Below are 12,281 nucleotides of genomic sequence, written 5' to 3' on the forward strand. Positions count from 1 at the left end.
AGTTGACCACTGGGTGCATCTTGACTTTGGAGCTCCGCACGGGTCGCAGCCCTCCAGGAACGGAGCTGCGCACGCTCTCTCCGGCCAGGTGTGCTGCATTTCCTCCGTGGGACCTTCTCTCGGGGCACTGACGGTGAATGATTTTCAAACCTGTCCGCTTAAGATCAATGAGCACTCAGAGTAGTGAGCTCAGGGGCTCTTCGAATAAATGAGCGTAGGATTTATCCAATGCGTGATGCCACTTCCCTAAAATAATTCCGATTATCCTGTGTCCGTGGATTCAACTGACCAGATATTTATCTGGCGTGTACTGTGATGGGTGCCGTAGGGGAGGCAAAAATACATAGAGCGGCCTGGCCGAGATGGAGTTTCCAAAATGCTCCAGGCACTCTCAACGCGTTGTCTCACTTGAAACCTTTCAACCACCCTGTGAGTCTGGGGATTCTATCCTCATTTTACATACAAGGGAATACATAACTGGCCCAAGATCACAGATTGACAGCAGGATTTGAATCTATGGCAGTTCTGCCTCCACCGCATAGGAGCCCCAAACAAGGACCCCAATGACGGGGCGTAAGTGGACCAGGAAAGGTATAAACACATTGTCTGGCAGTTCAGAGGAGGGTGAAATCTCCAGCTGGAAAAGCATCATGGAAAAGGGTGGCATTTGAGATGCGCCTCCAGTGTGCAGATTTTCACATGTGAACAGGGAAGCTTCCAGGCTGAAGGCAGCTCTGGACAGAAGTGTGAATGCTGGAAGGCAGTGGGCGGGGGCAGGTTCTGGGACCGGTGGTGGTGGTGGTGGGGTATAAAGAAATATATATGGCTGGATCACCGAGGCTGGAAAAGCAGATGACACCAAGCTTGAACGCCAGGGGTTGGTGGCCAATGGGAGCTACTGATAGTTCAGGGGCAGAGGAGGGAGTGACGTGATGGAAATCAAACTGGGGAAAGATGAAGCTGGCCTCAGTGGTCAGGATGGTGACCGGCTGGAAGAGGGAAGTCCTGATGGTGTAGTCTTGCTCTGGGAAAGCACTAGTATAGAATAATGTGTCCGTCTGCCGTTTGGCCACATCTGATGTGTCTCTATCTCCGGCATCATTCAGCTAGGGACCCCAGACAGAGGTCTGTGAAATCCTAATCGGAAACTCCAATGTACTTTGATTTCTAATCACTTACTCAGCAAGTTACTTGATCAAACATTTCGTTAATAGCTTTTGTTGGGGGTTAAGGGGGAACAAAGCAAATCAATCCAAATCGTGCCATCAAAATTGGAGAGGCAATCTATGAGCATTCGGGTAACAGAGTCCCATCCCCAGCCTTGAGGTAGCCCCCAGGCCTCATGCATCCCTTCGTTCATTCAGTGAATTAATAAACAGAAAGCACTTAGAACAGTGTCTGCTAAATGCCAAGACTTGATATCAAGTGTCACCTATCATTATGGCTGTCGTTCATTCACAGAACACGAACGCTTACTAGGTGCTAGGCATTGTTCTGTACTTTCACAAACGCTAACTGATTGACACCTTGCCACAACCAGCCTGCCCGGGAAGCGTCCTTGTTCCATTTGGCCCCATGTCAGGGCTTTTGGGATTTTAATGGGCACGCAAATCACCCAGGCGGTGGGAAGGGTGGTGGTGGGGTCTTGTTAACCTACAGGTTCTGCCCCTGTGGGCCTGGGGTCAGCTCCGAGATGTGCATCTCTAACAAGCTCCCTGAGGATGCAGCTGCTCGTGTCCATGGGCTACACAGAGAGCAGCAGGTCTGGAACAGAGGCCACTGTTGCTGACTGGCTGAGCAGGGAGGTCTTGACCTGGAAACTGTGACCTCAAGTTCAGGGATTTTTCAGCCCTTTCCGCACGTCTGCTGCTGGCAATCAAGTGTGTGTATCCCAGACACATACACGAGATTCAGACCCGTTGATTCATTCACCGAACATTTATTGATCACTGGGAAAACAGGCTGCACCAGGTTTAGTTCGTAAGTTCCAGTTTCCACTCTGCCGGATGCCACACACCTATCGGGTGAGCGGGTGCCCGTCCCGTTGGCTGCCTTAAACGTCCATCGCTCCCAGAGCATAACCTCTCTCCAGCTCCCCAAGCCCGTTCCCTCTTCCTGTGCGGCTCACTTATGCGACGGCATCTGTCACTCTGAGATGTTTGTAAGGGCTCCGTGGTTATTTCTCAGCATATTTATTATTGGCAATGCCAAGGGACTGATTTCACAAGCCCGGAAGCTTCTTTGCCCCCCTGATGAAGGGAAATCCAGGTACAAGCTGAATTTAGGTTTCCTCCTCGCAGCCTAAACCAAGTGGACACCAGAGGGCGCCTCAGGACCACGCTTCCCAACAAATGCGCTTGCTTGCTTCCCCAATCCCAGTGTTGCCCTAGGACTCTACCAAGCATCAGCATCATTCACAGCGGCAGGCAGGGCTCACCCGCTCCCTACTTTGTTTTTGCTAACATAGAACTTCTTTACCTTTCAAAGTTTATGATGATCATCCCTTTGATTTCTTCTCGGCTCTTTCCTGCCCTCAAAGTCCTGAAAGCTGCACACACGCCATGAAAAGGACAAAGGGCGTGAACATTTATTGCGGGTCTGCTGTGAGCTTTGTCCCCTCCACGTAGTACCTTTCCCCATGCTTGTCTCATTGAATCGGCTCATTCCCATCGGGGCAGATTTTATCCGCATACTGTAGATAGAGAGTGGAGATAATTCTGTCCATAGTTAGAAGTAGAATCTGCTAAAGTACATTGCTTCCAGGATAGTCTGTATCCCACTTGGGAGGAATCCTTCAGTGCTTTGAATTCTTCGTGGCTCCAGAGTTAGATGCTGGAGGCTGACGTCTGTCCTCTTCCCCTCCCCGTATCAGGAGCCTGACCCGGCTTGGGCACGCTCGTAGTGGACCTTCTCTGGGCACTCTGGGCTGTCCAAGATGACAGCCATACATGGCCATGCGGAGTGTCACTGGTTGATACCAACTCGTGAAGAAACACAGGCACACTGGTTGGGAGTGAGGACACCCTTGCAGGTAGAACTTCCCCTCTCTGACCCCTGGCCGCCTCTCTGTCAAAGGAGGGATTTGGATACAATGATTCTAGAGCTTCGTTTCACACTTGGCCAGTCTGCTAATGGGGAGGGATTTGAGGCCTGATGACATGGTGGGGACAATATTTTTAGATTGGTATTTTTCATACTTCTCACATGACACCATATGGCCAGATATATTCCTTCTGGAGATCGCCATTATTGTCTTGCATAAGATTGTAGAATGTTAGAAAAAGAGAATCACAAAAACTTACTATAAGGGGAGATAGAAAGGACAGAATGTTAGAATCACCCACAGGGGTCACCGTGTCACATTGGTTCCTGCCGGGTCCCCAGTGCTTAGCATGTTGCTGGCACATGGTAGAGACTCAAAAAAAAGTGAATGAATAAAACTGCAGACTAATGAAATCCTATAATGATAGAATCTGAGGATCAGAGAATATTAGAATTATGGGACAACATTATTCACTTATTCAGAAGAGGGAACGGAGATCTCAGGGCTGGGTTATAGAATCTTCTGGGTGCTAAAGTGTCCCTTGGCTCTTCCTAGGGGGACCAGTGATGGTCCAGGACACAGTCTGGAAGCTCTCAGGGAGGGATGGGTGTGCGGGAAAGGAATTTTCTGCGGGGAGGGCCTTTGGTGTCAGTGCTGCCCAGGCCTAGGGCCGCAGGAGGCGGGGCGCAGGGCGGAGGTGGGGCCCGGCCCTAGCAGGGCGGCGTGGGACCGCTGCACAGCTTGTTGGGGTAATGGACAAAGTTGCGGTTGTAGGTGCCCAAGTTGCGGCGGAAGCAGAGGGCGGCCGTCCGGTCACACTCGCAGGTCTGATGTTGGCAGGCGGTTCTGCCGGCTGATGGGAAAAGGTGAGTCAGGGACCCAGTGGCTTGGGCTTCCCGCTCTCTGGGGGGTCCATGTTCTCTGTCCCATTCTGCTGGAAGCCCACAGCCGCGGGGACGTTTCAGGTGTGGGTGAGAGACGGGGGGCAGGACGCTGGGAAGCTGGGGGAAATTTGTCCTAGCTGTTCTTCCTTCCTCTCCCAAGCTCACGCAAACCCCCCCCATCCCCCGCCCCCAGGCCCTCTGGCTGGCCCGGAGACCATGTGGTTCTCTAACGCACCTGCTCCAGCCCTGGATGGATTTCTAGACAACCCCTTCCCCATGGGAGGCATGGCTGGTGGTGGAGTGTGGCCAGCAAGCTGACAGGGGAGCAAGAATGACACCAACTCAGTCCCAGGTGGCCTGTGGGCCCTGGAGCAGCCTGGGCCCAGACTGGAGCCTGCTGGGACCGAAGCTGGGGGCCTGCTCGGGCCCTGGGCCTGTCTCCGTCCGAGGGGACAGAGCCCGTTTTCGTGGCATTTATCTTGGGGCCCCTCTCTATGTGTGTGCTCACACCCGGCCTGGGGTCAGAGCGGGCTTCAGCTCTGCAGGCACCGGGGCCTCAGAGCCTCCCCTTCTCCCCACGCCCTCTGTCTGCCCTCAGTGGCCCTGGCTACTCTCTGTCCCCAAGAACACATCTCACAGAAATGTCCAGGGATCCTCATTTTCCCCTCAAAGGTCAGCCTCCACGTCCCACTAGGGTTCTGCCCACATCTGCTATTCCAGCAAAACCCAGGGCTTTATCAGCCACATCGGTTCTTTTGGGTGGTTCTTGCTAGGAGCTGGATTAAGCCAGGGAGTGAGTGTGATTGGCTCCCTTTTATAGAGGAAGAAACAGAGGCTTTTGAGAGGTTACATCTCTTGCCCAAAGTCACCCGGTGGGGAGAAGGTGAAGCCCTGAGGCTCTGACCCTATTCTCCTGACACCTCTCCTCAATCATCCCCTCAGTGCCATCTGGGACAGGTGCCTTCCCCTCAGGGCCATCCCTTGCATAAACCTCTACCTATGGGGAGCTCACTACCTGTCAAAGCTGCCTTGCTGAGTAGATAGATAGCTGCAGGAGCAAGAGACCAGCTAAATTTGCCTTTGGTGGCTCCGCCCCCTCCCCCAGGACAGATCTTAGCGATCTGAGCGGTCTTCCTTGACCCTCCTGGGTTCTTCTGCTGCCCCCTCACTCGGCACCGCCCTCCCTCCAGGCTGCTCCTGGCTTTGGAGCGGGGAGGCCTGGTGCTCTGATTTGGGCTCCCTCCACAGGGCCCGTCTGCATGGAGCCCTCCACACTGTCACTTGGTCCAGGCCGCTTCCCTGGGGCTGGGGACGAGGAAAACTAATTGGTCCAAGTGGGCATTGGATCTGGCAAAGCTGAGCAAATAGGTCCAGCCTGACAGCCTCCCTGGGGGGGAGTCAGCCTTTGGCAATGGGGTCTGCTGTCCCAAATCATAGCTCCAGCTCTGTCTGGGACTGTGCCCTCGAGGCTCTGTCCTGGGGACCTTGCTGCCCAGGCCCTGGAGAGGGCGTGTGGGTACAGCCCCTCTGGGCCTGGCTCAGCTCTGCCCCCTTTGTGCCTCCTTCCCAGAGGCTGGAGCTGGCTGGGCCTCTGGTGGGGCGAAGCACCTGCAGCCAGGGCAGGAGCCCATGGGTCCCGGGATCTTTAGACTGGGTGCCAGGCGAGCATCTGGGTGGATGGCCAATCCTCTACAGTGCCGTGATGATGGAAGACCCACCTCGCCCATCTCTCTAGCCCAGGGTCCGGCCCTGATGAGGAACCAGGGGCCGCCATCAGGAGGGGGGTCCTGTCTGAAGCTGCCCCCCGCCCCCCGGACCCACCCCGGTGTCTGGGGCGCTCCAGAGCTGTTCACTTACCACAGAAGACGTTGTGCCTGCTGGCAGAGAAGAGATACCTCTCCAGTTTGGGTTCACAGCCCAGCTTCTCCAGGCGCCCATAGCAGCAGTCGTGGGCATGGCAGCACCTGGAAGGGTCACGGGCAACCTGGAGGGGCCTGTGAGCCAGGCTGGGCTGGACCAGGGGCTGCCGGGGGGCGGTGGAGGGGCAGGGCTCAAAGGGACTCAGAGGAGCGGTCAGCCTCCACTTGCCAGGTGTCCCGCTCCTCCCCGCCCCGGGAGCTCCCGCCGCGGGCCGCCCGCTCACCAGTCGGTCTGGTCCACCGGCCAGTGGGCGCCGCCAATGCCACAGTGACAGCCGTAGTCATTGTACTGCAGCGCCGGCTTCCCCGTCACCCTCTCGATCATCACCCCGAACTGGACCAGGTTCCCGCCGGCCAGGGCCACTGCGGGCAGCGGGGGCAGAGGCCAGCAGACCGGTCAGGGCCCTGCCCTGTGCGGCCGGCTTCCCCCGTGTCCCCTCCAAGTCTGCGTCCAGACACCTCCCCGACTGTCCGGCCCACCTCACCAAGCACCCTGCTCCCAATAACAGTGATGTAGTCAGTAATAATATCCCCACGCTGTCCATCGTGCTCAGCCCATCGGGACACCGCACCCAGTGCCCCTCCCACCCACCTCCCTCCTCTCCAGAATACCGCCCACTCATCCTCCTGCTTGCCCCCCACTGCGCCCCAAACGTCTCCCAGGGGGTCCTGATCATTTCCCCAGGCGTCAGCTCCATGCCCCCAGAGCACTCTGTCCCCACCAAGTCCCATCAGATGCCACTGGATCGGCTTCATGACCACCAGGGCTTCCCCGAATGCCTCCAGATCCTGGTGATACAGCAACGGGGGGCAGGTTGGAGCCAAAAATGGAAGGTAATGGGGAGGGGGTGGAGCGCAGGTGGCAGGAGCCTCGTGTGTGCTATCTTGGGTCCCCACCAGCCCCTTTCCTGTGCCCTCCCAGGCCACCCGGGCTGCATTCCCACCACCCCCACCCCTCCCTTCTTCCCTGGCCAGTGCTACCTCGGGCACAACTGGCCTCGAGATGACCCCCCACACCTTCCCTAGAGCCAGGTTCCAGGACCTCCGGGGAGCTCTCGGTTCCCAGCCGGGGAGGAGGAAGAGGAAAGGTCACACAGGTCACTTACCCAGGAGGCAAAGGAAGGTCAGAAGAGGGGGAGGCTTCATCCTGAGGGGAGGGGAGGTGAGCAGGGGGCAGAGGAGCTGAGCTGTAGGAGAAGGAAGTGAGTGGGGTGCCTCTGATCTCAGGGCACCTCCCCAATTAGTTAAATACTGGGTCCTTGTCCACTCCCCATCATTAACCCCCAAATGCCCAGTGATGCAACTATACTTCCTAGTCTTTGGTCAAGTTCCCAGGGGAGGGGCCAGCCTGGGGCCCGTGGACTTGGTTTCCAGGCAGTTTTCGGGGAGCAATCCGTGGCTCTCTCTTTTCCCTGCTTCTCCCTTCACCTACCCTTTCCAAAAATCATGGTGGGCTCGCTCCTGCTGGCTGGGCTATGAGCCAGGGGCTGTACCAAGGGCTTTTCATTCTTGCCATCTTTTCCTCATCCCCATTTTACTGATGCCGCAGGTGAGGCCCAGAGAAGCTGCGAAACTTGCGTCCACGTGGCCAAGTCTGTCCTGTTTCCATGGCACTAGCTACTGCAGCATGCTCTCTGCTCCCTGTCCCCCACCCCAGCCTCCGTGTCACCCAGAGGGAGAGCGCTGAGAGCAGCCTGGCCGCGAGGCAGGACCCTGGGGACCCGGAGGGCCATTTGTCCAAGATCGAATAGGCCAGAGGCTGGGAGCTCAGCCAGCTGAGCTTAGGGATTTTTCTTCATTGTTCTTTCCTGGGCAGGCTCCTGCTTGTTTGACAAGCAGTGAAAATGCTCCCAGATGTGACTTCTGTCTCCCTAGATCCCCAGACAGTGGTGCAGTGTGCAGCCGTAGAAATAGGCTCTGTCTGAGTCAGCTGGAAAACCCACATTCCGGCATGGCCTGGAAACTTCCATCCTTTTGATGTTATCTTAGGGGATGGGTTGGGGAGACGGTAGCCCCTGGCCCAGCTTGTCTCCCAGCGTGAGCTGCTGTCCCCATGGTAAGGTCAGAACGCAGAGGCCAGACTTCAGGGCTTGGCTAGAGGTCGGGGGGATAGAAGGGAGGGCCCAGCTCTGCTGGGGCAGGAGATTGCAAAGTCCCACTGGTCATGGGCGCGCAGTGGCCTCGGGGGCTGGCTGCTGTCCATGCCCCTGAGTCCATGCCGGCAGAAGGGGAAGCAAGATGCCCCCCTGTCCTGGCCTGCCGCTTCCTCCTGCCCTGCACCCCCTGTTCCTGGTCTGGAGCGGGGATCACTTGACCAGCCACTTCCATCAGCACAGGACCTGGGAGCTGCCTGATCTGCAGCCTCGTGGTCCTGCTTCCACCACTTAGGCAGGTCCTTTGCTTTGCTCGTCTCCTTAGTTTTCCTGTCTGTATTATGGGGATGGAAGGCATGCCCACCTTGCCTCCTTCCTGGGAGGATGAGGAGCTCAAAAGCAACCAGGTGGTTGGCCCCCTCTGAGTATTTACTATGCACCACGATGGGGCCAAAAGCCCTTTTCAGGCAAGATCTCAAGAAGCCTTCCAACAGCCCCATGATGCCACCGCTCTGATCATCCCCACTTTACTGAGCAGCAAACAGAGGCACATGCCTAAGTCCACAATGAGCCAGAATTTGGGCCCAGGCAGTTCAAAGGGCTTACCTCGTGCCTCCAGGAGGACTGGTGCCTAGCATGCGTGATATTTTTAGGGGCTCCTAAAATGTTTTAATTTCTTTAAAATCAGAATGACTATAATCCAGCCTGGATTATATAGGTCTTCTTACAAATGCGGTCATAACATTTGCTTTTCACTCTTTTTTTTTTTTTCTATTTTAATGGAAGAAAGTGACCATGAAAGCAAAAGTCATGTCGCCACCAGAGACTGACACCAGGCAGAAGGCCTGCCGCTCAGGAGCTGGTCTGGCGTGGAGGCTGTGTCTCACACTGCAGGCGGGAAGGACTCCCCCCCCACAAGATTTGTGACGCCATGGTTAAGGGTACAGGCCCTGGGCAGGTGCCACCCGAGGAGGGGAAGAGACGGTTGGGTGGCGGGATCTCTGCCAGTGATTTGGGATTAAAAGTTTTTAATGCAAGGTAAAGCCGGGTGAACACTGACCTAGCTCGCGCCCCTCCCATTTCCTGCTCCTGGAACTCACCCCCCCAGATGAGACTCTGGGGGAAGGCCAGGGAGGTGAGTGCACCTGGCCAGGATCACCCAGCAGCCGTGAGTCACGGTCTCCAGAGAGGGGGCTCCCCTTTGCTCACCACTGCCTTTTGATTTTAACGAGGGCCCCTCCTGGCAGCCCCTGGCTCCTGGCCTGGGTCATGAGAGCCCAAGCAGTGAGTCACTGAGGAACTAAGTCTAAACAACTGAAAAGGAGCTTTGATTCCTGGGAGGTTTGGCCCCTAGCCCTTCCTGCAGCAGCGTAAGGGTGTTTCCCAGGAAGGGCCGGGTTTCTGAGGCAATTCCTTTGGTGAGCCATGTTGACTCCTGGCCTGGCCAGGATGGGGCCCCTGCCAGCTTCCTCCATGTGCACCTGGGGCAGAAAACCAAGGACTGTGGGGCCAGAGCCAGGCAGGGAAATCCAGGCGGGCTTGCAGGCAGAGGTGTCCCCAGCTGAGGTTTTTGGGGGTCGGGGGTTTGGGGAGGACTCAGACTCGGAGGAGAGTTTCAGGCATTTGGGACACGTGGTTGGTTTTATAGTTTTCAGACAGTGACACAATGTGGTGGAAAGTGCCCAGGTCTCTGCATCGGCAAGATTAGGACTCGAGTGTTTGCTCTGCCACTTAGGGGCTGGGTGGCCTTGGCCAGGCCTGTCACCTCTTTGCGCTTAGCTTTGTCAACCATAATAGGGGGATAATTGGAACTACCTTCCAGAGTTGCGGACCGGACAGAAAGGAAATGAAGGGTGTAGAGTTCTCTCCCCACAGATGTCGGGCCCCTCCTTCCCTTCCTCCTTACCTAGCCACAGGGGAGACAGCTGTTGTCCCAGGAGCTCCGAGCACCCACCCCCGCTGGGGTGGAGCATAGGTGGCTGGGCCCCCAGCGCTCGGACAGGATGATGGCCCCCACTTGGCGGATTTTAACTCCTTCGATGGAGGCTGGTCGGGGGGAGGTGAGTAGAAGGAACAGAGCCGAGTCTCAAAGCAGCGTCTTCTTTCTCCTGGTGTAAACGCGTTCCTTGTAGCGTAGAAGCTGTTCCACTACCACCACCACCATCGTCTTACCATTTCCTAAGCCCCAGACATGCCACAGGCGCCAGGCTGAGAGCTTGATCTCGTCACCTCTGTGGCTTCCTTCGGAGCCCGATGACTCCTGCAGGCGTCTTCCAGCAAAGTGGGGTAACCTTATTCCTGAAGGGATTCGTTGCCTCTTCAGTCAGTCACCATACCGGGGACTTCCTATGTGCTGGGCAGAGACCAAAGAGCCACACACTGTGATTCCGGCCCTCAGGGAGCTCCCAGTCCAGTAGGGAGACAGACATTAGTAATTACATACTGAAGGGAAACTTACAAATAGGCATAAGTGGTTTGACAGGATGTTCCATGGGCCTCTGAGAGCATTTATGGGGGTGTCTGATCCAGGCAGGGGGCCAGTGAGGGCTTCTGTGTGGAAGAAATAGTTTAGCAGGGGTCTCAAGAAGTTAATCGGGTGAAGAGGAAGGCAGAGAGAGTTTAGTTAGAGAGACAGCCTGTGCAAAGGCCCTGTGGTCCGAGGACATGCATCCAGGAGGGGCTGAGAGGCGGCTGAGGTAGCTGTGCTACTTACTGGGGGGCGGGCCTCAAAGGGCATGATTCACTGGGAAGCTGAGCCCGGGAACTTGACCTCCTGTTCACCCCACGGTATGCCTTTTGCTTGAGCCTGATGGGCAGGTGGTCTAGAGCTTGCAGAATGCTGGAGAGGGCCCCGGAGTTTCCCACGAGGATGAGGCCCCTCTCAGAAGGAGATCTGTGGTATTTTCATCCCGATGAAGAGAAGCTGCGAGCACCCGAAGACCAGGGAGACTTGTCCCTCCGCTGGGAACAGGCTTTGTGTAGCTCTCATCACGCAGCTGGCTTCTCCCATTTGTGACCGAGGGGAAAGAACAAGAAGCCTCGGCGTGGGCCTGCTGTCATCTTTTATAAGGTCACCCAGGTCCTTGTAAGATGGCACAGCTGCGCCTTCTTGGTCTCTGTCCAGGGAACAGTGGACGCCAGTGAAGGGTTTTACACCAGGAGGCGTCCTGCTCCTAGCCGTGTTGAGATAAGATGGTGCTGGCTGCCAAGGGAAACAACAGGGGGGACACCAGCCAGGAAGAGAAGCCCAGTTCACGGGTACTGTCGGCTCCAGGATGGCATGGGCCGCATGCATCGGGTCACGGAGGGGCTGTGCTGGGACAGACTAGCTGGGTGGTGGTGTCTGAGAGATGGTGTGAGTGTACCAGGACCACCACTGTGTTCACTGAGGCTTCACGGATGCGGGGGTCTTGGGGAGGGACAGGGAACAGCGGACGCTCATCCCATGAAAGTCCCACTGCCTCAGGCTCACCCAAGGAGGTAGAGGGAGGGGGTACTCAGGGGAGGAGGGACGCCCGACAGGTGCAGGCAGGTGCCTGGTGAGGTACAAGTGTCCGTGCGTTTTGCTGGAATGCCTGTGTCTCTGAGCGCCTGTGTGTGTGTGTGGGGGGGGCACATAGGCCCCTGCCCACTGTGGGGGACCCCTTTGCTCCTGAGTGTGGTAGTGTCCCGATTGAGAGGACGCTCTGGTTTCTGGGGTCAGGCTGCCTGGCTTTACCATTGGGTAACTGGATACTCTTGGGCAAATGACCTCACTTCCCATGGTCTCAGTTTCCCCACCTGTACAGCGGGGATAATAATGGCACCCATTCCTGATATGGTTGGGAGTTAATCCAACAGTACCTGCAAAGTGCTTAGAAGAGGAACCTGCCCTACAGGAGCGGTCGTACTAGTTAACACAGATGAACTAGCGGGCCTCCCCTGCAAAGCCCCTTCCTGCTTGGAACCCCCCCCTCCCATCCCTTCTTTCCTGGAAGCCTCCAGAACCTGTTCTGCATGGTGGTGGTGGGGCTCGCCCCTAAGACTTTAATGTTTATGGGGTCTGGGTCAAGAGTACATGTGAGGATCCCCATGCCGTGTGTCTAAATATTTAAAAATGATCAATCAAGCCGCCAAGCCGCCAAGGTGGGAAATAAAGTATGTTCTATCCTTCTATCTAAATATACTTTCCTGACAACAGGTTAAAGATTATATGGAAAGCCACAGTTTTTATATGACTGAAAGTCAGACATTATGTCCAAGTCGCTCGAGTTTAATTATTATTGTGTGTGCCCTGGTGTTCTGTTGATGGGCTGGCCAGGTTTGAATGACTTATAGAATATAGACATATGTACTTCACAAA

At 56.0% G+C, this 12,281-nt stretch overlaps 1 protein-coding gene across 1 annotated transcript; it reads right to left on the reverse strand.

Annotated features, from left to right (window-relative positions):
- Positions 1 to 3,753: 3,753 nt before the first annotated feature.
- LOC110574727 (group IIE secretory phospholipase A2-like) lies at positions 3,754 to 6,992 on the reverse strand. Its single transcript, XM_021683518.1, has 4 exons — positions 6,953 to 6,992; positions 6,071 to 6,209; positions 5,785 to 5,891; positions 3,754 to 3,896 (listed from the first exon to the last, which is right to left on the reverse strand). The coding sequence occupies exons 1-4, from the start codon at positions 6,990 to 6,992 to the stop codon at positions 3,754 to 3,756; spliced, it is 429 nt and encodes a 142-aa protein (XP_021539193.1).
- Positions 6,993 to 12,281: the final 5,289 nt, after the last annotated feature.

Source organism: Neomonachus schauinslandi, chromosome 4 (genome assembly GCF_002201575.2).
Source record: "Neomonachus schauinslandi chromosome 4, ASM220157v2, whole genome shotgun sequence".
Lineage (NCBI taxonomy): Eukaryota > Metazoa > Chordata > Mammalia > Carnivora > Phocidae > Neomonachus > Neomonachus schauinslandi.